At 35.3% G+C, this 27,173-nt stretch overlaps 1 protein-coding gene across 2 annotated transcripts; it reads left to right on the top strand.

Moving 5' to 3' along the window:
- Positions 1-2,164: 2,164 nt before the first annotated feature.
- LOC142337523 (uncharacterized) lies at positions 2,165-26,989 on the top strand. 2 transcript variants are annotated; one of them, XM_075386811.1, is made up of 6 exons: positions 2,165-2,646; positions 15,969-16,450; positions 21,391-21,735; positions 25,468-25,725; positions 25,928-26,143; positions 26,639-26,989. In XM_075386811.1, exons 2-6 carry the CDS (start codon positions 15,992-15,994, stop codon positions 26,897-26,899), a joined length of 1,539 nt encoding a protein of 512 aa, XP_075242926.1. In that variant the 5' UTR covers positions 2,165-2,646; positions 15,969-15,991; the 3' UTR covers positions 26,900-26,989. The 2 variants fall into 2 exon arrangements, with proteins under 2 accessions (XP_075242926.1, XP_075242925.1); XM_075386810.1 differs by lacking the exon at positions 2,165-2,646 and having other exon boundaries at positions 15,528-16,450.
- The last annotated feature ends 184 nt before the right edge of the window (positions 26,990-27,173 follow it).

Genomic DNA, 27,173 nt, shown 5'->3' on the forward strand with positions numbered 1-27,173 from the left:
ACAAAAAATTAAATACAAGTACATGGCAAAATCAAACTAATTTACCAAATTCTGCGAGAGAAAGGTGCCACAGCCCATGAAACCATACGTTAGAAAAAAATGAAAATGTTCAGTTTCGTAAAGTATTTTTCAATAAGATTGCTAAGTAATCCGACAATTTACCAAACAAACAAAACTAACAGCAAAAATGGGCAATTAAGCACGAAAATCACAAAATTTTGTTTGTAAGATCATAGTACCAAAGACAAGAAACCGTTCTCTTAAAACAATCCGCTACAAATTTAGTTTGTTTCCTATAGGAAATAAGGTTTCTCCTTACTTACTGTGAATACGGCAAAAGTTGACAAAAAATTTCAAAAATTCAATGAAATTTCCCTAAAACAAACACATTCAATGACATAAGAGACATCAGGTAAAAACCGAATTCTTGTAACAGGTTCATTTACAACTCTTGAAGAAGCCATTTAGACCTTTGAATGGTTAGACTGAGTAACCAGAGTGCAGAAAGAATAACAATTGAAGGCAAAACAAAAGAATTCAATTAAAGTCTACTAAAACTCTACTTCAAAGCCAAAAAAACCATTATGTTCTCTGAAAACAAACTATATCTACATTCAGCTTCATTTTTCAGTACATGGGAGCTGTGATCAATGCACACGTGAATAAAACTCTTCGGTCAGTAATTAAAATTAAAAAAACGAAAGCAGATTATTTCGACAGCACAGAAATAAAATTTAAAAAATTTCTGATTGTAAGAACCTTGATATTATCAAACCAAGCCCTGATTTTTTGCGCATCCAAAGAACTACCAAAGTGTTCCAAATGCTTGCTAACTGGATATATTCGTGAGTGAGATACTTCAAATATTTGAAAAACAATGATGCTTTTTGTATAATTATCTTGTCATATTTAAAAAAAAAAAATTAAAATATTAATTCCTGAAGAATTTTGAAGGGCGCCAAGTTTCAACTAGCTCTCTTTTGGAGTTCAGAGAGATTGTGTTGGCGGTTTCTAGGTCTCCACTTTTTGCAAACCTGAACAAAGTGAACCAAAAGGCATGTTTTGTGCAATTTTTGATGAAAAAAGTTTGAATTTTGTAAAGTCTATCAAATTTTTAGCCAAAGAAACTCAAATCAAACAATTCAGCAACGCTCGTTTGTCTCTAACGGTAGCAATAATACTCAACCGTTAAAAATTTTAGCTTACTTTAAATAATATTAGCAACACTGTGCCAAATTTCAGAAAAAAAAAACTACGGAAATTGTGAATGAAAATTGTCGAATCTTCACAAAACTTTAAACCTCGATAACCTGTAAAAACGAAATCCAAAAAATCCTTGCAATTCCATATTCTGGGATGTACGTATTTTTTAATGATACCACTCAAAACTCTCTACAATGAATATATCGATCGGCCAAAATTGTCTGAACAGAAAACCCATTTGAGTATATAGTTCCTCCCTACCACTAAAGCGGGGGTCGGAACAACAATATTTAAAACTGAGCAAGCGGGAACAACCAAAACTGGGGAACTGCGGACTGCAGTTGAAGCTAGCTCAATTTTGTTAAACCTAACAAATAAACGGCCGCCTCAGAAATTAAATATGAAAACAACCGATAATGTCAGGTCAAAGCCTTGAAAAAAAATTTAATTAGGAAATTTTCAAGAAAAAACACTCCCTTAACATTGCATTATTTTTTAAACCACAATTGACTGGGAAACGCTGTCCCAAAGTTCAAAGAGAGGCTTCTGAAAATCTGAGTTGATCATTTCTTGAAACTAATTAATTTTTTCAGCTGCTTATTTATTTGAACGATTGCAGTATTTTCTTTTGGGAAGTTAAATATTTCACTTTTGAAAATTTTCATCTTCAGGAGTATTTTTGCAGTGTGCAATAAATTTTAAATTATCCCTGATTGACATTTCTCTTTATGTTGCTTAACCATACATGTATAAAACACATCATCATTCCATTTTTACTTTTCCATCGTAGCTATGGTGAAAACTGATTCCCCTTTTCCATGGGAAAGGTCTAACTGTTATGTGCATAAACACACACTACACACACAGTATGTTACAACGCAGTATTTTCAATACAGTGTTCGCGTACCAAGGGACCGAATTTGCATGTAAGAAATTAGACTTATGGTGCCTTTACTTCTTTTTTAAAAAATGATACGTGAAATAGGCATTTACCACCGTATAAATTGCAGCAAAGTAAAGCTAAATGTTACACATATTTTCTTGCCTCGAGGAAATACTTTTTTTTTAAATTCAGGTCATTGGTTTTCTTCCTCAATTTTGGCTAAATTAGGATCTTGGATTTATTTTTTCTGTCAACTACCGGCGCGAAATTTAGTAATCTAAAAATATATTACTTCTGTTTTTGGAAGTTATTTATTTTTTGTTGCCGTATCGTGTTTTTCATTCATTACAAGGCGCCAGGAGAAACTTCTGGTGTTTGTTTTGGTTCTTTATTCACGCTATTGATGTTGTTTATTTAGACATTATTTTAACTAAGAGACTTCGTCAAGCCATCCTCAAAGTATTTGCGTTTTTTTGTTCATAATTTTACGACATTTTGTATTTATTCTTGCAAAGATCTTCAATTTCGATTTTGAAACAGTACTCATTGCTGCTAAAAAGGTAAGCTTGTATCATATAAGCAAAGCGTTTCTATATAACAGTTTGGACGGTTAAAGCTGAGACCAAATGGGAGTTTTGCAAATGACCTAGAACCGCAACCTAGATCCAAATGTACAAAGGCAATTAGTTGTCAACTGTTCCCTAATTGAGAATTCATCGGCTTTAAACGTACAAAAATTATCGGCTGTACGGTTTTAGTTAGAAACAAACTGCAAAAGCTCTTATGTTTTTCTTCGGTATCGTCGGTATGATTGGTTTAAAACGTCAGAAACTGTTGGCATGGTTAGTTTGAAACCACAAAAAATCATGAAAAACTGATTTAAGACTTGATTTCACAGTCCACTGAAACTACGTGTCTCATAACGCCATTTAGAATTTTAAACAATTTTAAACGTAATCAATAACATTTTTCTTATTTTTTTAAGAGAACAATATCTTTCTTCAAACGACTCTTTGTTATTCAATGTTAAAATGATCAAAAGTAGGTACAATTATTTTACATATTTGAATAACAGGAATATGAATTATATGAAAAAGTAATAATAAATCGTTTTCATGCTCTCAAAATTCGCAAATATTTGCAACTCAAAAAAATTAGTAGGACAAGGCTTCATATATTCCCATGTTTACCATTGCTAAGCAAGAAAAGAACCTTGATTAAAATAAAAGCAACCATTTAACGCAAAATCAACAGGTAAGAACTAATCAGCGAACATTACTCTAAGTCTTTTTTTGAAAACAAAGAGAGTCGTTAATGTGTCAACAATACTTTAAGTCCTTTTTAATAACAAGGATGCACGTTAATATGTGTCAACCTAATGTATAGATAACAAAAACAGATGTTGGAGTTTAAACTACAAGAAACTACGAGAAAAAAAAAACAAGCAACAAAAAAGCAAAAGCAAAAATTGCACTAAAAAATCTCAAAATATAAATTTGAAAGAACCTAGTAACAACGTCAAAATGCAGTCAGATAAAACTTTCAATACACAAATTTACTTTTTTCTTACCCATACAGCAAATAAAAATTTGTCATAATGAGACTAGGCAACAAGTCGACAAAGAGAACGAAAAATGAGGCGAAATTCAAAAATTAATCAACATTTTTTAAACCAAGAAATTTCAAAAGTCTTAAAAATCATTAGCTTTTAACAAAATAACCCATATATATATATATATATATATATATATATATATATATATATTACTAAAAACTCATTACAATAGGACTGGTTTTGGACTCAGCGAAAGAAATGGATTAAAGATGCAGAAAAAATAAAAAAATTCAAACGACTTGCGAAAATACAAATTATTGATACCATTAAAGTCATTAGCTATTATCTAATCCTTGTTTCTCTAATTCAATTGTTATTTATAATATTTCAGCTAAAGTATTTATACTGAGAGATCGAAAAGCTCACTTGAGCCACATTTGAAAACTAATGGGATCTCCTTTAAAGAGATTGTGCTGAAAGAATAGAAAAGTAAACACAAAAACTGACCACACAAAAAATGAAATTGCATTTTGTCAAACATACAAGACATCAGCGACAACATAAATCATTAGATTTAACAAAATTTTAAGAAGACATGTTTTTGTTTGAAAAACAAGAAAATGGATGGGACCTCTCAATGATGAAAACAAGTTACAAATTGAGGAAAAGAACAACAAAAACTGAAAGGTTTGAAGTTCCTTGAAAATGTAAAATATCGTAAACTTTAAGACTTTTCGCTATGAGAAGACTACTCTGGGTAACTTCTTTCATTCATTCCTCAATTACAAGCTTATGAGACCGATCAGCAATTTACGGCTCCCTAGAGAACAAAAAAACAGGCAAAAAGAGCAAATTCAAGAAAAAAGTTGACCGAGAAACTTGCCGAAGGCAATAGAAAATGAACTTTTCACTAAAAACTTTCCTTTTTTCAAATAATTTTTTAACAGCAATAGGATCGTTTTCTTTTTAAAAAACGACTCCCAAAAGTCAATCAAAATGAACAAATACATTAGAAACACCCTTTTGAGGAAACTCGTGGTATCACCGCCACTAAATTCAATAGCTTTCAACGGAAGCCAGTAAATACGCTTAACTATGCCTCGATGGGACGATAAGGATGTTCCTTTTATGTCCATTCTTTTTTACTCACAAGTTATCAAATGAGGCATTACAAAAAGTCATTGACTGTCAAAACAACAACAAATACAGGTAAAAATCAAAAATTCAGTAGAAAAGTGCGTGAAAGTGTCAAAACAATTTAAACTGTTCTCTTAAAGTTTTATCTATAATCCGTTGAACGTCTTCCCTCAGACAATGGGAACTATCAGTATCAGGATAATGTGAAGATTTCAAAAGGAACCAAAAATAAAAAAAAGTCCAGAAACTGAAAAAAAAGTTTTGAAAACTCGTGGCATTTAAATCATAAAACTAAGAGGCAGAATATAAAACCGCTAGCCAGATTATATTTGGTTGCTATAAGATGGAAGGGTTCCTGTCATTACTGAGACTGACTTACAGTTCCCGAAAGTAAATTTAAGATTGTTTAATGTTGAAAAAATTTAATGTTGAAAAAATTTAATGTCGAAAAATTATTTTTAAAGACCTAACAGTCATTAGCCGTCCACTCAAAGCACTAAATAGGTTCATTTAACGCTCATTACGGAAAAACTGCACTTTTAGTGAACGAGTTTTTGCTGAAAGACTCCAAAACAGTAGAAAAACCGCAAAAAGAGAATCAAAGTTTCATTTAAAGCTACGAAAAGACAGAGTCGAAGCCAAAAAAATATGCGCAATTTCTTAAAAACAAACTTTTTGTTCATTGGGCTTCTTTCGAATGTAAACAAGGTTTTGTCATAAACGAAACCTTGATATGAAAAGTGACTAGTCTCTGGTTGACATTAAAAAAACGAAAATCGAAAAGTTTTCTACAAAAACTCTTAAATAGAGTTCGAATTTTTCAGATGGGGAACTTCCCTATGAGACCAAAACTGGTCTTTTCATCGCCTTTAGTCTATTAGGAAGAGCAAAAATGATTCGTTTTGTGGCGTGAAATGTAATTTTGAAATACTCTATTAAAGAAAAAAAGCTCAATTTGAAGAAAAATCACTTTAAAAGTGAACTAAATCATGCCAAATATCCCGTGCTCTGACAAAACTTCAATCCTCGATAGCTCCTCAAAAAAACAAAATTCAAAAAAAACTCTTTACTTTTGAATTCTACGCTGGACGAGCTTTTTGATCATACCACTCACATTTCTCTACGATGAAAATGTCGATCGGCCAAAATTGTCTGAACAAAAGAAAACCAATTTGAGTATATAGTTCCTCCCCCCACAAGGAGGGCTCCGGAACAATTAGGGCTTTCATGCAATAATTTGAGTCACAAATCGCGCGTCAACACATTAACAAAATCATAAACACAGAGAACTAACAATTTTTCTTTTTAAAACGTTACTATAGCAAATAGAGAAAACAATTATTACTATGCAAATCGACGAAAGTTATTAAATACGCAAACAAAGGAAAGATGCCAAAAATTTTATTTGCTTTTAAAATTTGTTTTGATTATCCATTCTGACATCCATTTCTTGATATATTCACCGATTGAAGAACAAAAACTCACAATCAATTTGAATTACAAACAATATATAAGTTTCAACAATTCAAATTTTTGAGGATACTGAAATACTTTTTTTCTAATTATCGTTGAATGACTTGGTAAAATTTTTATCTGTGATAATTTAGACGAGAGTTAAATTGTTGTGATTGCACATCATTTTTGACGCCTCATTTCATTTGAATATCAATTTCACCACCAATTAAGTATTTCCATATAAACTTACCCAAAACCCCGAAAACCATTTTCTTAGCATTTCTTTGCAGAGCCGGTTCAATTTCAAAATTTTAAAAAAAATTCTTCAAAATTAATACTTTTTTATAAGTCAAAGTCTGTACAATATTTTTGGAACAGCCTAGCAAGAGTCTTTTCTTTGCTCTTACAACGTTATTTTCGTGCAAGGAGAGAGCATGATTTTTTACGTTGATTTAATGTTCTCTTGCGAGCAACACTTCTCAAAAATAACCTAAAAGTTTTCCCAATTGTGGTTGAAATCAGAAACAAGATAACATGAACAACTGATAAACAGATTAACGTGCATCAGCAGGGCGCTTGCTGGCGGATAACAGGGCCTTGGGACAGCAAGCGAACCCTCTATGGGTCACGCTTTTTCACAATTTTTCCTTTGAACGAATGCTCGACATTGGCAAATCTGAAAAAAAATTAAGAATTGTCGATTTTCGGCTAAATTTTGGCTCCAAACGGCTGAAAAACGGCTAAAAACGGCTCAGAAACACCTAAAAACGGCCCCATATGGCCCCTGGTTGCCCTGTGTTACCTTCCCGGGTCGCCCTGGTTCATTTGTTATCAGCTGGTGCCAGTTGTCGGGCACCCCGGGAAAGTGCAAATAATTAATGCAAAAATTGTGGCACGTTGCAAACTTTATTGGAATTCGACATTTTCACTCAAAATTTTTTGAAAAGTTGGTTTTGACTTGGGAATCAACTTGCAAGTGTAATCCAAGTCTTGGCAAAGACTTGTCAGACTTGCAGACTTGTTTTTAGACGTGCACAATACTGATATGTGCTTGTCAACTTGCATTTAGACTGGTCCAGTACTGATATTGACTTGCAGTTCAGTCGGGGTCCCCAAAGATCTCGCAAACTACCAAGTCGAAATATGGCAGAGTTTTGGCTACATTATTTGTCAAAAGCTCGTAGATTAGGGCGAAACCAACTCATGAAAAACATAACTTAAGCATCACTCTCAGCCACAGCTATTTATATGTTTTTATGCTTAAGAATAGAATGGATGTTTGGTACAACGCAAAGAAGTGTTACGATAACCGAACAAAGTGGTAATTCTGTTAATTTTGGAGACCTTATGTTTGTTCGCAAAGTTTTTGCAAACTGTTTTTATAGTTGGTAATGTAATCGATTGTCTACCTACCGTCGGTCTACCTACCCTTGTATCATTTCATCAATCCCACAATTCCACCTATAAAGAATTTTAACCCCTGGTCTCATTATATTTTAACCTAAACCATTAGACATCTACTCGAATAAGCTAACACCAACAATTATAAAAAACATTTTCGCTCCAAATTGTCCTTAAAGAAGCTCCAATCAAATTTTGCTCTAATATTCTGTTTTCACTTTAAAGATTTATCTCGACGTGGCAACTTCTGGCGATTTCCAAAACGTTAAAAATAGGGCTGGTGAGAAACTCTTGATTGTGAGTTTAAGAGGTTCATTTCAAACTGATGATGCATTACTTCATAATGAAACTCAAACTGTAAAATCAAAGATCAAATGCAATTTGGTACAAGTTCAATTTTATTTAAAATTCAGTGCACATTTTTTGCACATTTTCATTACACCTTTTCATTACACATTTTCATTACATTTTCATTTTCAAAAAAGAAGCAGAGAGAAAAGTGAAACAGTAGTACTCTATACGCGATTAACATCTATAGGGAATGAGATTGAAAACAAAATTTCAAAGATTTTTTTTTAAATTTGAAAGCGTGATTACAAAATATAGCTACTGCGACTCTATCCAAATTTTAGTGTTGATTGAAGTGTTTTTGGATATCTCAGATTTTTTTTATTGAACTATTTTAAACAGTGCATGGTTGCGGTTACGACCGCCGATATGCAAGCAAGGCGAATTTTAAAAAGAACGCCAAGTGCACCTATATACAATATAATTTATGTTCAACCAGAGGTGAAAGAAGTTTTATATACACAATAAGAAGAGTTTGAATTAATAAAATTGAGTTTAAGAAGTTCTTGTTAAGACTGGGCGTCCTATCTAACTGTAGTAAAAAACTTCCCTTGCCTCGGATGCAGTCAGCCATTTCAATTAGCGTGGAGGACTTCTGTTGGTTGAATTTGTTGTTTAAAAATTACAATGTATCGTTTCCTTGGCTAGCCTGGTGGAAATTGTGTTAAAGGATTGAGACAATTTCTTCAAGTAAGTATGAAGAAACAAAAAAAATAAAATAAAATTGAATTGTAAAATCTTAAGAAATCAAAGGGGCGTAGCTGGGACTCGAACGCACTCGTGTTGAAGTTCTCTTTAATCTTGGTGATAGTTCACTGCACTAAGTTGACTTATATAGCCTTAAGTTTTTCGTTTTAATGCTTTGTTCTTTCAATGTTCAACTCGTCGCAAAGTTAAAATGGAGCTCGGCAAATTGATTTGAAAGGTTTTTCACCGAAGCGCCCAGTTCTGATGTTGGATTAGTGTGCTGCACTAAGTGTCATGTACAATATACAAAATTTCTGACTTTCTTTCAAATATATAAACTCTCCGCCTGATGAAATTATGACTGGGGCTCAGATCGCTGGTTATGTTTATGGATGATCCTCCTTTAATGTTGAGAAAATTTGAGGAGGTGACAGAAACAGTTAAGATTAATAAAGAGAGAGGGAAATATAATAAGGAAAAGCGTTGTTTCTGACTTGAAAAAGCCATGAAATAAAATTGAAAAAACTAATAAAATGTTAATTAAAAGTGCTACGCTAACCTAAACCATAAAACCGCTGAAAGCAAACCAGGCGCAGCACAAAAATGAATGTTGTTGTTTCCTTTTGACCTGACAGATGTTTCTTTTAAATCAGTGGAGTGTTGAAGAAAATAGTAAAATATCAAAAGAAGGCGCAACAGTTGGTCTTCAATTACGCATGAAGACATCAATGGAAACTGCCATCTGTTCAGGCCCGAATTGACTAGGCGAGCGGCTGGCTGAACAGATAAAGAAAAAGGAACGAGGTGGACAGAGGTTGACAATGACTGAGTTGTACTTGGCACCGAATTGACTAGGCGAGCGGCTGGCCAAATAATCATATCACGTCTGATTTTTATGTTGCTTTTCAAATAGTATTTTTTTAAATATAGCTGGGAAAAATAAAATAATATAAATACTGGAGGTAATTGAGCTGGACTCGAAACGCGGATGAGAGAGAAAAGAAAGTTAGTTCTTCCGTTAATTTTTCCACTGTTTGTTAACTACTGTGCCACAATCCTCCTCTTCAAAACGTTTGAATTTTGTTGCAATTTAATGGATGGAAGAAACGTGGCACGAAAACAAAAACAAAGTTGCTCGTATGGGACTCGAGTTGTAGTAGTGTGTACTTTATTCAACCATTTTTGTGCTCTTCACAATTGTGCTATTCGATAACGGTTTTTGTTTTTTGGCTGCCTTTGTGTTCTTTGCACCATCTGTCTCTCTGTTTTTCATTTTGTTGTTGAGCTTGAAGTTTTCCCTTTTTCCTTATTTTTAATTTTGTGCTATCAGTTCTTTCTTTTCTTCTGTGGTTGAGCCCACTTTTGTTGTTTATAAAACTATGATCATTGATATTGAAGTTCCGGGAATGAACTGGGATTGATTCTCATTTTGTGTAGTTGATCACTATTCTAGGCAGTCAATTTAGCCACTACTCTATGGTGTATGCGGTTAGAATATTTAGTATTGGACATGATCACGAGTGCTTTTGCACGAGTTGAGCGGGCACTGTCGTTTCTTATTTATCAGCTCTAATACAGACATTATGTTGTGATTTGCTGCACTTTGAATATCTCCGTTGGCCAATTTATTTGCATTTCCCTCACTGACTTCAAGATTGCCTCTTCGTAGAGTTTTTGTACCTGGTAACATCTTGGTTTTCGAAGGCAAATTCCAGCAAGCATTTGAGTACAAAAAGGAGGTCGAATCCAAGATTTGTTAACCAAAATTAGACTTTCTTCGCTAACGTTAAGATAACTAAGCTTCCAGAGTTGAAGTAGCCTGCAGTTCGCTCTTCGTACTAGAAATTTGCAATGTTCATTCCACATGAGGTGTGGAGTGAAAGTGATACCAAGGAATTTTATTGATTGTGTCTTCTGAATTAATTTTCTTTTTATGTGGAGTTCAAGAGAAAATTCTTTCTTTGAGGGGTTTTTGAATATAAGGTAACGATATTTATTTGAGTTTATTTTAATTTTCAGTGAGTCAAACCAATCAATTAGACTCTTCAGCGATGATTGTAGACGTTTTTGAATTAATTTGGGGGAGCGCGACCTATGGTTAAGTGCAAAATCGTCAGCGAACTGTGAGATCTGGGCTTTTACTTGAGGCAAACGACTAACGTATATGAGAAAGTGGATTAGAGCAATTACGGTTCCTTCGGGTACTCCAGCTATGGGGCTGGTACTATCACTGACAATGGAATTGATCTTCACAAAAACGATCCTTTGCGATGAAAAAGAATTTATCCACCCTATGACTGAGTTATTTAGCCCAATCAAATTTAGTTTGTGAATAAATCCTAGGCGCCATACAGCATTGAACGCTTTTTCAACATCCAAGCATACGAAACCAACCATTTCAGACCACTGGAAAGCTTAACTGACATAAGTTTAATGAGCTTGTCTGTGTTGCAGCGGTTTTTCCTGCAAGCGCTCTGACTCTCGCCGAATGTATTTTGACTTTCACAATGTTCCATAAAATTGTTTTTTGCAACACTTTCATATATACTTGGCTATACAATTTGTAAGACTAATGCGTTGGTAGTTTTCGGCCTTCAATAGGTCTTTGTCTTATTTTGGTATCATTTTAATTCGGGATTCTTTCCAGTTAACTGGAATATACGAGATATTAAGGGAGCTAGATATGAGGATACAGGCACGGACTTTAACAATTTGAAGCAACTCTTGATTCAGTTTGTAGCAAATTTTATCCAGCCCACGGCATGTTTTTCTCGACTCGTTGAAGATTTCATCAAACTCCTTCGTTGAAACCACAATGGCAAGCTGTTCAAAACCTAAGTTTGTAATGATTATTGCTTTGGTTTCATTTTCAACATTTTCACAAAATTCAAAAATTTTTGATGATTCTGTTTCATGATTTTTCATTGTGTTTTTTAGCAGCTGTTCGGACAATTTTTTTTTGTTTGTCTGTAACCGCCATGCAATCTTTGCAGATTAGGTTTGGGTGTTCTGCTGTTTTTTTGTTTGTTTCCATTTTCATTTGTTAGTTCTTTTATTGTATTCCAGAAGCCTTTGTTACCCTTATCACAAGCACTTTTCACGACCTTTGTTCTTTTTCTTTCATCTGTCGGCCTCATGGAACGTTTAATTTCTCTCTGTAGGTAATTTATCTCCCTCTCAAAGAAATAAAGTTATCTCAAACTGCAGTTTTTATTCTCCTCGCCTAATTTTGTCAGTTTTATCAATTTTTGTGTCTCAACACTGTAGGGGAACTCTTTCTTGGTGATGCAGGAGCCTTCCAGAGGTTTGTGTATTACTTCAACTAAACTATTGCTGAAGTGATTTAATTCATCCTTTTTTGGATAATTCGCAGGCCAGAGATTTGATGATCTGTAAAATTTATGCGCGTTTTCTGTAGTTGATCTTTGATTTTAGCTTAAAAAATTTGCCTTATCGTAGGTTCATTGTGGTAATTGTAATTTTGTGATCACTGCCTAGATCTTCTGATACTTGAAATTTGTTAAAAAGCGTAAGGAGAAAACTGTCGCAAAAAGGCAGATCTAACATAATTTTGCTTTTTCCATCAGATTAATTATACGTGTGATAACCGTTGTTCAGAATTGTATAAGTGCCCTTGTCAATAACATTCAGAAGCTTTTCTCCATATTCAGAATCATAGGAGCAGTTTAGTTCTTGACGGAGAGCATTGAAATCGCCGCATACAAAGACATTTTTCAACTTTCCTCATAAAAAATTTCTCGGCCGACAGCGGCTTTCCGGGGGAATTGCATACAGTTATTATCCAAAACTCATCAAAAAGGGGCAACTTAAGGCAAACTTCAGTGTTGCAAGCGTTCGACCATTGCTATCGGTTTCTTTTTCTACTGGTGCTTTTCGCTTGATAACAATGCTATTCTTCACTGAGACAGCAGAACCACGATGACCGTTGTTGTAGGTTTCCGTCGCAACGATGTAATTGTTGAGGGGTATTGATTTTTTCCGGTTCTTAACAGCATTCAAGCAAAATACATCTATGTCTGCTTCTGCTGAAAATAGAATCAGATCGTTTAATTTGTTGTTGAGGCCGCGACAGTTCCATTGCAAAATGTTGAGCTTATCCATTCTGCGCAAAAAGTTTTTATTGTTTGGTAGACTGTTTGACTGTAATGAAATAACAGGCGCTGCATTTGCGCTTTTAATTCTGCCATGTATTCTTTGGCCATCTATTTTTGCAGTGAAGATGCGTGAGGCGCTGTTAGAGACAATACTTATTATATCACTGAAAGACATAGTGTTAAGAACTGTTCGGATTTTGATCAAAACTTCATTTACTAGAACAACAATTTTTTCCGTTGATAGCGTTAGCTCGGTGCTGGCATGAGGTTTCAATTTGTTGGCTACGACTGAGAATTTATTATCATTTATCTTTTTCGAGGCCTCTGCTAACTTGTGCTGAAATGCTCGACACCCTTGATAAACTGTCGCATGAGCACCACCACAATTTGAGCATCTGGCACACTCTTTCGCAATAGTTCCTTCTTTAACACTATGATCTTGCGAGCAGTGAACACGTCGAGTTGGATTAGTGCATTCTTTTGCTGAGTGGCCATTTTTTTGACATTTGAAACTTTGCATTACATGTGGTGACTCTCGGCTTGCTTCAAATCAGTGTAGCTGCCAGCCTATTTAGACGCCATGTTTTTGAGCTGCTTTGACTTGATTGTTTGATTCTGTAATCACAAGTATTAATTTTGTTGGTTAGCCAGTTGCTCGACTTAGGAGTTCTTCTTTTACCTCATCTTCAGTAATGCTGTGTGAACGTTTACAATGACAAAACTTGGTTTGGTTTTAGGTTAAGGAACTGTGCTCCTGACTGTCATTTTGGCATTTGGAAAGGCTTGACTTAGGTTTAGTGGCAGCATTAGGCATTCTCTCATTTGCTTGATCTCAACGGCTGCCAAAAATTCGACTTTAAAGCTCTTGCAAACTGAATTTGTGACGGTCTTGCATCAATTGAAACAATCATAGGTCTTACATTGTTGGTTGGGGTGAGCATTTGTTCTCTGAACTGTTTTCTCTTATTCCGCACTTCAGTAAAACCGCTTTCATCTTGCGTTGATTCTTCTGCTGCCAATCTGGCCTAAGATAAAAGTCTGTCAATTTGGCTGAAGTTGAGAGTCAGCCGCAATGAGGCTCTGAATTTTCAAAGAGGCTAGATGCGGACAGTTTTTCTAATAAACAAAATTTTGCAGCTAACCTTCTTAAGAAGTCTAAATGCTCTACAGTAAAGGAGAGAGCAACTTAAAAAACTAATTAAAAAACTTAAAATAAGAAAGAAGTGGGTTTAAAAGACTTTCTTGGTAAAGTCGGGATTTTAAATCTTAGGCAACTTTTAGTGAAAAATCTCTTATTATAAACGACTCAATCCCAAAGTGGATCCTAAACAAAGTGGAGTACTTGCTTGTGGCTTTCCTATCACACTTTGAGGTACTGATCCGAAAGTGACATTAATAGCGTTTTAATCATCATGGACATGAGGCTAATAGAGGTCAAGAACACCGAAAAGTTTTGGGGAAACTTGTATTTTAAAGTGCACCTGGAGGGCCGTTGGGGGCGCTACATCCCACAGCGGGTGAGAGGCCTGACCATGGACAGCGGTCCGCCGAAGCACCTACCCACTAGATGTCTAAAAATTGACGTCTTTTTGTTTCTTTGGTGCATTGGAATACATTATTCACTACAATACTATGCGCAGTGTTGATTGTAACGGTTGAAAAGAAATTATTTATGATAGATAGTAATCTGGTAAATGGTTGACAGCAATCTTGTAAGAATATGCGTTATTCTTGCAAGATTCTGGCAGAATCTGCCAGAATCTTGCAAGATAACCATTTGATTTCAACCCGGGCATAATTATTACATAACTTTCGGCTTGATTTTATATCGGCTTACTTTTACTTCGGCTTACTTTGCGTTTACCCATTGCATGTTATTTGATAGGAAATTCTTCTTTCGATTTTTCCCTGAGAGCAAAAAGTTTTTGTTACGAGAAAATTAGATGCATTAAATTATGTTGAATATCAATTAATCCCAATTTAAAATGTGAGCATCTCTTTTGTAAAATTGTAGGAATGTTTTATATAATTCCGAGGACTAACTCGAAAACTTAAAATCTCTTTTTTGTTACCATGCATCATGCAAAATGGGATATTTTGGGGTTTCAAAAGAATTCGACAACCCGATTCCAATAATTACTCGACCTGGTTTCGCCTTTGCTCTAAGTCGTTAGACTTTGCTTTCAAACTGAATTCACTCAAACAGTCAATTGCTATAACAACGATTAAGCAGGCGATTTATTTGATCAAATGCTTTAAGAAACAAAAGAGTTTCGCAAATATATAGTTTGAGTTGAAGCCATAATTATACCAACTATGGTCAGCGAAAAGGCATAACCGCGATATTATGGCTACAAATTCAGCTATGGCTTATATACCACTATTTATTCCGTCATAGCCAACACAAGAAAGCTATATATAATAATTCCATAGAAAATACCATAGCGCCGTTTCTTTCGGTGTACATTTGCTTTGCAAAGACCATACATACCATTGGTGGAAAGGCATGTTTAAGCATAACTATGTATCCTAACTATACGCACATCAAGTGCGTGAAACACTTAAGTCTCTCCGAAAATACTTGACTTTCGTTTTAGCATATTTTCAACTTAGCATAATTTGATTATTCCGATTTTTTTCTTCAACAATATCCCGACTATTGACAAACTTGCTCCCGCAACTAACTAGTTTTTACTAGTTTTTTAGTGAAAAATTTGAAAATCAACAATATTTGTTGAACTACAATATTTGTTGAACTACAGTTCAACTAACATTAATTATTGAAGTTTTACACAGCGTTTGAAATTTTTGAATTATTTTCTGCTAATCGTGTTGCAGGCTAAGTGAACGTGATTTAGCGAAACGTACATGATTAATACAAAGTGTTTTTATTTGATATTCGTCACTTGAAAAAACACGATCTATCGCATATTTAGCAGATGTTTCATCTATACATATTAATGTGTATTCTTATTTCATGCTAAATTAATGGCGCATTGAATTTAAACACAAAAGTAGTCACACAGTGCTGCTATCTATTGTTTTGCTACATCGCACTGTCGACCGTTTGTGCAAAAAGTTACATTTCTTTTACAATTTTACAAAAAAAATTATATAAATTCTATTGTTAGTTTCGGCTTTCATATAAACACACCATATTATTTAGAAAAACCTTCTTGTTTAGAATTTACTGCTCTGAGCAAACTGATGGCGGAACAATATCCGCAAATGCCGTCGGCTTTTTATGGCCAGAAACCAGTTGCTTTGATGAATTTTAACAATGTGCAAACAACCACTGTCCAGTCAAAATCAGCCCAACATAATCAGCGATTAAAAGCAAAATCAGCAAACTCAAAATCACGAAAACCGATCAATGACTCATCAATTTCCGATTACTCAAATTCCAACAACTTTGTTCAGCAAATTCCACCTACGAAATCTCAGTTAAACTATTCAACATCTCGGGGAATTCCGAACAACTATTCGGGCGATCACTTAGTTGGGTTAAATGGCCCTGAGAACATGACTCGTGAAGGTTCGGCGAGGTTAGAACGGGATCCGAAAGGTCAGGGTTCTGGTCAGTTCGCTGAGTACCACAAATTCACGTGGGGAATTTCACCCAATAGTTCCATTACATCAGGGTCATGCCATCAAGCCCTCAGGAAAGTAAGTCCGGTTTCAAGAATTTTGCAACAAAAACTATAAAAGGAATCTTAGCCACCAATCTAAGCCCATCTATTAATCAATACTATATTAATATTATAATCAATATCTATGATTTCTGTAATGATACCTATTAATCAATACTTTGTTTGGAAACTTAAGACAGTCCTGACGTAGACCCATAGTTCTATATAGCCGAAATTTAGGCACCCCCAGAAAATTGATGTTTGTCTCCCTTTTAAAAATAGTTTTTTTATTTTCATACCTACGACCCTGGTATAATAGATCGACAACCATATTTGCGTCATTTTTCAAGAAAATCAAAGTAGTAGATCCTGTTACGAAGCCCGTAACTCCTAAAAAACTCCTAAAAAGAACAAGTTTTTGGATAATGTCTACATTATAATCAGTGCTTTTTTACTATGCACGTATTAATTTCAAACTTCCGCTGTTAATATTTGTTAATGCCTATTAACACGTAATAATTCAAATGCATACATAGCGTTTAAGCACATACAAATGGGGAGTGCCTAATTTGCTTGAAGACCATGCGTGACCGCATTTGGTCAAATACTCACATGATTACAAAGGTAACCCAGGTCTAAACCTCGACTCTTGAAAAGACTTGAAAAGTCTAGTGGGGGGTCAATTTTAACTATAATTACACGGTCGAGGTTGCTAGTTAAAGTCCGAGCTAAAGTTTCATGGGTCGAGCTAAACTCTTTTCAAAGGGAATTTAAGTCCAGCTAATGTCTGTTCATGGGTCCAGCTAGAGTTTTTCCATAAGTCTTCTTCTTTGCTTTTTTAAATTCGAGATTTTTTTTACAAAATGCAGCTTCTTTGTATTCAGATGCAGCAACGTAGCAAGAACACGCCGCTTTTCACAATTGCAGTCCAACTTGGCACACAGTTGGAAAATTGCCAAAAAACAAGAATTGAGAAGCATTTGAAAACTGCAAACATACGTATGAATTGAAAGGCATTTGCATTAAAACTCGGAATTGTACTCAAATATGAGGTTACCCACAGTTAATCAAGCCGAAGAAATGATGGTGTGGGTTCATTTAAAGTGGGTTCACATTGCCAAGTTTCCATACAGCCTTATAAAAGTGATTTAAAAAAAAAACAAAAAAGAAGCTTCCTAAACCAAATATCGTTTGTCGGACATGTCAAGAAGCTCAAAAATGGCATTCTGTGGGTTCTTCAACAAAGTAATATCAGATGCAATGTTTCTTTAAATTATACAATGAAAAGGAATCTTTTTAAAGCAGAAAAATTTCAATAGCCATGGAGTTGAAATTCATTTTTATTGAAGTTGTTGCCACTTTTCTTAAATTCTTTTAAAGACGCTTTTAACACTTTCTATCACGCTTTCATGCCAATTTGTGTTCAGCTTAGTTTTTCAATCTAACTAAAGTCTTTTGTGCAAGCAATGGGTCGAGCTAAGATCCATCCGTACTTTTGAGTTGAGCTAATGTTTTTTTTGAAAAATTTTGGGTCAAGCTAAACTTTTGTAAATAATTTGAGTCGACCTAAAGTCCCACGTGTCACTGAAGTGCAGCTAAAGTCTTTTCATGCCTCATATGGGTCAAGTATGCTCCTTTCACAGTACATTTTGGCCAAGCATTGTCTTTTCATAAGTCTGCACCTAAACCTGGGATTCGAAAGTTATCTGCAATTAGCAACTTCAAGTCAAAAATAATTTGACTGTTTGAACAGCCAATTGAACAGCAATTATTTGACCAGCGAGCTGCGGTTGTTCGCTTTCTTTTGCTCTCACCTAAAAATGAGACGTAGTCGCTGCTAAATGTCTGTTATTATGTGTGTTCTTCCGGGTTGACTTAGAGAGGTGCCTCTGATGAAATGATTCTTTACACTTTATTCATCGTTTTAAAATTGAATGGGAGCGGGCAGTTTGTTCCATTTCTCAGCACTTTTTTGAGTTCCAGAGAATTCACCCCATTTCGTTCAGTTTTACTTTCTTTGAAGTTAAGCTGTTTTTTAACTTAGGTCTACTTAACTTTCAATTGTTTGTTAACTCTTTCAAAATTTGCGGAAGTTCCTTAAGATTTACTGTCTGTTTACTTAGTACTTCATTTAAATAACTGGATCTTTTCCGTTTGTGCCCCTCCCCAGTACTTTATGTACCCCCCAGTTACAGAGCACGTGTCATTACACAATAAATCATTATGTAAAAATATGGTACGTGCGTCTGGGGGTTGCAAATAATATGCACCCACTAAGCTGGGGGCACAAACGGAGAAGATCCAAATAACTTTTGATAACAAAATTTCAGCTGACAGAAGTCAGGTTTTCATAAGATCATCACAGTGAATTCATTTTTGACGAGAACATTAAAGAGCTATACTGACACTATTTTGTCGGTTGGTGCGTCGTATATTTTTAAAGGTCAAAATTGGGAAATATGTAGAATTTAACCATTGAAAAAAAAATGATGCCACGGCTATGTTATCATTAAAACGTTGTTGTTGGCATCTAATGAGATGTAATTCATTAAACGGTATGAACGTCGCACGGTAGTTATTTTCATTAGAACTAAATTAATTTGACTTCCTAGCGATTGACTTTAATCAAGTTGTATATCAATTTATTGGCAGTTGTGAGCAGGTTCTAATTTTTTCTTTGATGTTCATTTTCTGTCTAGACTGAATTGTAGTAAAACCTAAAAACATTCAGTTGTCGTAGTTTTTGACTTTTTGACCTTGGTAAATTTCTATGAACATTTAATGAGCCTTTTCTGCTGGTAGCTTTTTAGCTGATAGGTTTTTCCAAAGATGACATCACTACGGCAATGGTGAAGATTAACCCTCCACTCGAAAAAAACTTTAATTTCTTGAGGGGAAATCGAAAGTGAGGGGAAAATTTTGACTTTCACGAGCTTCGGCTACGCTTCTGCCTCAATAACCGTTAGATAAAGATATAATGAATCGGGGGATTTCGCAAAAAGTTAGTGAAAGTTACTTGATTAACAACAACAAGCTTCACAATAAATAGAATGGCAGGCTTAATCGTAACCGATTTTGATTCGAAATAAGATGCAAAAATTAAAGAAAAACTTTTTTCCCATTTTTGCCACAAAATTGTTCAAACTGTTAGTGTATGAACATCACTTTTTTGCTTTTTCATGAGTTTCTGATGACTTTTCAAATTGATGATAGATCTGAATCACCTGAAATTTTTTACACCTTCAGTTGATTACTTTAACAGAACAAAATTTTTCGGTTAAAATTTTCGTTTGACTTAAAAAAAGTTTCTTAAAGAAAATTATATTCGGTTGGTTGGCAAATTAATCAACTTTTCATGGTTTTGCTATTTGTCTTAATTGGGAGAAACTATTGACCAATTGCACATATCTTGGGTAAATTTGGGACCTATTTGTTTAAAAAAAACAATACAGGTTCCCAGTATTTTCAACTAAAGCTTTTTTCCAGCTGTTGATTTGGTCGAATTCTTCATAAATAGCTAAATCATCTTCTCCGGTGGTTAATATTGTGCTCTTGTTGTTCTATATCTATTTTTGCCACTGTTATTGTGCTTTCGTCAACTCTTTCCGACCAACTTTATTTAGAACGCAGTCTATTCTATCTGCACGCAGAGAAAAATTGCTCAGCAAAGCAACCTGAGGTGATCAGATTCAATGCCAAAACCATTTTACCCTATAAAGTGTGTCAAAATAGACCTTTTATTCTCTCTTTATAAAAAAAGTTTAAACCTATATATAAGCTCGCAAATTCTGATCAAAGTAGCACTTAACTTCCTGATGTTTGTATTAAAATACAATGAATTTTTCCTTTTCTTTTCGTTGCTGAGTTCACTCCCAATCTCCGGGTTCAATCGCAGCTATTTTGAGCACTCCGCTATTTATGTTTTTTAGGAGTGAAGCACTTTGTTCTCAATTTGAACAGAAAATTTTTCGAAACCGATGTTTTAGATGAGGACGAAAGAATTTTTTTGGATTTTGAGCTTCAAAAATATTTCAGATGCTGTTTGTAGCGGCTTTTGGACTCAATTGTGTGGTTTGAAATTTTCAACTGAAAGTTTTATTTATTATGATTCTCAGAACTAAGTTACGAGTCCTTGTTTTTGTCATTAATGTTGCTTGAAGAAACCTAGAACACACTATATTTTCGATGGTCGTTTAGAACGAAGGAATGCATCCATTTTTTTCGTATCTGCCCTCTGACTTATCAATATAATAATGTTTTCGTCTGCTGTCTTCGCTCAAACGTTTCCCCTCATACCGCCTGATAAAAATGGTCAATTGATAGGTTGGAAGACTTGCGAAACACAGCGGCTCCCTTGTTAAAATCATATAAGGCTTCTTGAAAACCATGAGAAGTGTATTTGAATTCTGATGTTTTCTTTAGACTAATTAAACCCTAGGATACAACTAAATCTGACCTTGCGTGTGGTATCTAAAAAAGTTCACCCCCCCCCCATTATAGTTGCATGTCATCAACCTAATTCCGCATTTGTTAGTGTATTGATGTGATGCTGTCATAAACTAAAATAATCTAAATGATTTTACATAAAAATGAAGTATTGTAAACTTTTTTTATCGAGAACAAACGTGTCAAACGTTTCGGTAATCTTGATTCGTGGTTCCCCTTTGATTTCCGGTTCTCTGTGTATACGCGGTGGTACAGGAAATTAAACTAATCAATTTGCCACCCAGGGCAAAAGTTTGGACCACATTTGGTTATAATTCAACATTAACCGCGAGATGAAGATCTAATACCTGTAATTTGATCAATATTATAGAGTTCGGGTTCCATATTATTAAGACCTGATGTATAAGTTTATCCAGTGACCATAGTTAGCCTAATATGAAAGGTCTACCCCGGTCTAAGTTGTCAAACATTCTAACATTCTAGCGCATTACTGTTCATTTAATGTTTGATCTATTTTATGTTTATTCACAGGAACTTGAAAGAGCGGAAGACCTTTTGAACCAGAGCATAGAACGATATAGGTCATTGACCTCTGAGGACAACCACGAGAACGCGATCAAATTAGATGATATGAAGATGAAAACACGAACAAAAGAAGCAATCCGAAACGAGTTCAGAGCCATGCTCGAGGAACACGATTCCTGTGCTACTTCGATCAACAGTATCAACAGCAACTCACCACCGCCTACAAATGTCTACAATAATCAGTCTAGTAGTTCGCGGTCACCCGAGAAAGAGCCCAGGACCCCGGAAGACGACAATGATGAGAGTTCTGGAGTTGTTATTGAACTCAAGTGTCCATTGTGCAATCTCAGAGTAAGTCACAGTTTGTGCAAACGGTCGAAAATCTTGGATATATAAACGAACATCAACATGCTTTTATAGCGTGGCCCACAAAGCTGAAATAAGCGGACGTTTCAAAAGACAGTGGACCGATTGCAAAGGTCAATGTTCGAATTTAAACATGCAGAAAAAATAATGAATAGAAGCTATTTCGAAAAAACAGACATTCGAATGTCCACTTTGATGCTCAATTGCCTGTTTTCGAACGTTCGCTTATTTCAACTTTATGATGCAGACTATACTTGATTGTCTTTTTGGTAACAAGCCCAAGATGTCATAGTCTTTATAGCTGTAAGCTGAGCGGAGCTATATTGGGGTGTTAGTGCTTTTTCTCATTCAAAGAGTTTGAGTTTTATTGGGGCGCTGTCTGTTTTTAAGATCTCCTTGCATTTTTTCATGGGTTTTTGAAGTCAATTTAGAGAAGTGACTATGGTAACGTCGAAACAGAAAGTGGAGCAAAAAAGGTGTTTCGTGGCGTAATTTTTAAACTCAAGTTTCGAAGTAGAATGAGAAACTTCAGTTGATCAAAAATCTGGTTTCTCAACTGTGGTTATTTGCTCAAATACCGCAATTTGACATTGATATTTGCTATTTTTGTTCGAATTTTGAATCATATTTTTTTCTAAGCAGTTTTTCCAATCCACTGTGTCCAATCTGGATCTGGTCTTCCGTTTAGTCACAAAAATTTTTTTGAATTGTGCCAGAACTTATCATGCTATGTTTTTTGTTTCGCCGTCTGACTCTGTGTTTCGTTTTACAATGGTTTACATAGCAAAACTTAGAGTCCAATTTTCTGAATTATTTCCCCATCTCACTAACGTCGACGGGGCAAGTGATGTCATTTCGCACTTTCTTATAAGTTTTCAGGTCATTTGCGTGATTAGATTAGAACTTAAGTTTAATTTCAAAAAGTTTCAGCTCAAAGAAACTCCTATATGTAATGAAGATCCCTAATAACAAGACGTTCGAGGAATGACGTTTAACAAGTTTTCGCAGAGGTTGGTGGCAGCGCAAATCAGCGCTGAATTAGTCCGGGGACATTCTTTTTTTTCTGAATGTCCAGTACACTGTTCGTTTCACAATTTATTATACAGGCAAGTGCTGATTTTTAGGTAGATTTTTCTGCATAAAAAATGTGCTCAGATTAGCACACGTTTACATTGTTTACTTCATATGCGATTCGAACTTCCGCGTGGGTACTTGAAATTTTTAATTTGCTTTGCAAGTCGTAACCACCATGTTATAAATGGGCTTCGTGGCAATTGCCTTCAAACTAACATGTTTAAAGAGTGTATATACTATAGTATTTACCAGTTATAAGCTACAAAAATTTGATATTATTCTGCTCAGACTTAATTTTGAGATATGAGTAATTCAGATATCACTTTTTGTTAAGCACTCATTTTTGATTATGAACTCGTCCTCTGGTTTGAAATTGAACGTTGGCCTTTGAATTTGAACCATAAGCTTTTTATGGGCAGCGGAAAGGAAGTAGAGCTGACTTACCAGTTTAGAAACCAGATAACACTTGACTAAATTTCCTATCGATGAACTAAAAATATCCCTCACAATTAGGGAAACTTTCTTTAGAAGGGAAACCAACCAATAAAACCAAATCAAATCAATTTGGTGCGTTACGGGCTCCTTTGCTAAAGATCGCATCTTTTAAAAAATTAGGAAAACCGAAAAGGTTTGAAAACTCGAAAAGCAAACCTAAAACCAATAAGACAAGACTGTTCTATTTGAGCAATAAAAGCGAAATGGTGGCTGTATGTCATCTCTGTATTTCGCAATTTCCATGCCATTTGTGAACCGGTCAATTTTTCAATTATCTCAAAAAGTCCAGGGCAACGAGACCAAAATTTTGTGCTGCGAAATGTCTCAAAATTAGCTTCTCTGTTCAAAAAAAAAATTACGAGGCGGAGAAAATATTTCAAATTCGGCGGTGGTAGCAAAAAATCAAATTATTTCAATTGTTGTTATCTAAATAAATTAATTTTTCAAAAAGTGTTTTCACTTTTCTAATTACTTTTCTATGGCTCGGATGTTTTCAAAATTTAAAAATTAGTTGTCATTGTTTCAGCAGAAAACAAATAAATAAAAGTATCTTATTCCCAATGCAAATACGATTTTGTAGGATCGCGTCTACTTGCCCATAATGAATATTTTTTATCAACTTTTAAAAAAGTGTTTTTTGCTGTCTCCAAAGTAAAGAATGTAAAAAATGCACACCAATGAAGATTGCTGAAAATGTTACCGACCCTCGATTACTGGCCCTCGAGTTGGTATTTTAGAATACATGAAAAAAAGTATTTGGTTTTCTATTTCAATTTTGAGGCGTCAATTTAATACGGATATGAAATTTAACGACACCTTCTACTCATCCAACAATGTTTTGAAATATTGCTTTAGTTTAATTCTAATGACACCTCGCACGTTGTTCTAGGCCCTATCGTTCATTCAAGCTTCATCGCAATTTCCGACACTGTCAATACGTAAAAGAAACCAGCGTTTGAAGTCGTGAAAAGGCAAGGAGCTATACTTGAGTTACGCTGCAGCAATTTGCTGACATACGGCCTATAACAATAAGTGTTACTCATACTTCCAGAAAAAACTGCTAAAAATATATTTAATTCGAGCTTAGTGAAGCAAAAGTTACTATAATTATCACCAGAAAGGACTTCCCGAAATCACAAATTGGACTTTTTTTCAAATAAAGGTTGTAGGTGTTGGTTTTCTTCTTTGTCTGATGAGGAAATAATCTAACTCGCCGGGAAATATCATAGCTCTGAAAAGATCTGTATGTATTTGGATCTCGAAAAACTGCTAAAAGTATAATTTTTTATGTTTGAGACATGAAATGGTGGTGTTCGCTCAAGTGGTATTTCCCAAATCTGAGCTACAAACAAAAAAGGTCAGCAATGAATTCAAATCTGTTGAAACCTAGCAAGGAAGTGGTCAAAAAAAGGTCAACAAGCAAGGAAATAGTAAAACAAATAAATAACCCCAGAAGAACTGGAAAAGGAAAAAGGAAAAACTACCTCACACTTTTGATTGCGAGAACTACTCTGCGTTTCATTTTTTCCAACAAAAGATACTGGCGAACAATTGAGCCTACTTTTTTAGTAGAAAGAATTTCATGTGGATGCAAGCTCGGTATACTTATTGTGCAGGTTTTTGCAAACACTAAAAGATCCTTCATTTTAAAGACCAGAAATTGAACGCAATAGGCACAATAACACAACTAACAAATACCTAAGAGTTTGTAGGAATTTGGATTGGCGTACGAGGGTATGTAACCTTAAGTTCGTAAGAACTTTGGTTGTGGTATCAGGCGGTTTGGTGCCACGATGTTCTCTAGTCGTTGTCATCTATGAGTATTCACCACTCGAATGGGTCTGATGATGGGTGTGATGTGTCTGAAGTATGTTGTCAAATAATGAAGCACCCAATTAAGACAACTAAGTCAGACAATTGGCTACACTTGCAGTTCTGTAATTAAGCGCAGTTCTGTGTAAGCAGCAGTGCTGTCTTGCTTTTAGACGATAGAAATTCATTGTCCTATCACCTATGTGCCGGATGGTTTTGATCAGCTGAGCCTAAGGTATCGCAAATCCATCAAATGTGTTATAAATTGACCTTGTCTAATATCGTTCATTGTTGCGCTACTATTTGTGTCACAAAAAAAAACGCGACTTATTCCAGGTATCGACCTCGCTTTTCACCCCGATAGTCCTGCTACCCTGCCAACATGTTATATGCGAGGTCTGTGCAGACCTATCATCTTCTTCGGTCTCCAGACCCAACATTACCTCAACCCCAGCAGCACCCGTGGCCTCTGGAAGTCGTGCCTCCTCCTCGTCCAACCCTCCTCTCAAACAGTGCCCGGTGTGTTCGGCTGTTGTCGTTGCAGCCGAGAAACTCACGCAGTTTGGTGTGAACAGACAAGAAACAACTCAAGCGGTAAGATTAGCAACATATTTGAATCTAACCATCTCAATTGTCATTTCACCTGCAATGTCTATAATCCTTTAGGTCATCATAACCCCCACAAATCCCCTCCCCTCAAATTTATTGACCTACTTGTTTCTTGCTTTGCTCTGCCAGCAACGAGCGGATCGCAAATAGAGAAATCATTCCTATTTTTAAAACTGGCGCGTTTTAGGAACCGAATTGTATTGGAGACGACAACAACTCGACAACAGGGGCCAGTTTAGCTGATGCTTCATTGAGTTCCATGGCGACTGTGTTGACAACGGATAGTGACCACTCCGGATCAGTTCTGGTGGAACCCAGAATGACAGAGGCAGAACAGCTCTTCTTCATTAGGGAAACTAAGTTCAGAAAACAAATGGGCAAACTGCAAGTGCAAAAGGAGCAGGTTGGTTATTACAAATAAGGACAGCTTTGCTTTTTTGCATAAGAAATACAGCGTGGCTTTTTTGTGTGCTTTTTTCATTTGCGCTTTTTTGCAGTAGAAGGCGATTTCATCTGTTAATAGTAAAGTAGGTTAATAAAGTAGGGCTATAATTTCTGAACATAATTTTTAATTGGCGTACAACCAAAGTTGCGTTACCTTAATTAAACAGATCGATTAACCAGACCTAAGTGACGGAAAACATTGGCCCATTAAACTATTAGTTTTTTTAAAGTTCTGATACCGCTCAATATGACGCTACATAAAGTTCACCTCTGTCAGTTTAAGCCAGCTTGCCCGGTAAAACATAGCTTACATTAAATATTATAACATCATGCAACGTAATATAAGCCTACAAGTTACATGGAGATAGCATCAGAAATGAAGGGATGATTCGTTGAAACTTTTTTCGGAAAAAAAAAACAAAATACTTGTTTTTTTTGCATTGCCTTGTTTCAGATCCTGGAAGCGGCCCAATCAGTTGCACGACAGCTTGAAAGCATCGAAACTGAAGAGTCGAAAGTGGAGCAAGAAATCAAAATCTTAGAAGAGAAATTGCATCATCTGCGGATACTGAAAAACGAACACCGCAAAACTTTGGAGGGTTTGATCCAAAAAGAAGATAAAATTAACGTGAAACAATTTTTGATTCAGAGGTCATTAGATAGCATTGAGTTTCAAAGACTAGAACATGAAATAGTTCGGAATAATAAACTATGAATTATAACTATCCTATGCTTTATCCATAATAGCTCCTTGCATAGACACAACCTGCCAGCCACCCACCCCCCCCCCCATAACCCTGCAAACACGCTGAAATGATTAAATCAGTCAAAAAAATTGCTAGATCAGTATCGCAAGCACCTCCCCCCGTGCATACCTTATGCCCTTTACAGCCCAGTTATCCACTTTCACGGAGGTGAAAGGCGAAATTTTTCCCACTGATATAGAGCATTTGCTAAAATGAATTCGCAAAGGGGGTTATGGCTTGCAA

This window comes from Convolutriloba macropyga, chromosome 4 (genome assembly GCF_964194025.1).
Source record: "Convolutriloba macropyga chromosome 4, txConMacr16.3, whole genome shotgun sequence".
Classification (NCBI taxonomy): domain Eukaryota; kingdom Metazoa; phylum Xenacoelomorpha; order Acoela; family Convolutidae; genus Convolutriloba; species Convolutriloba macropyga.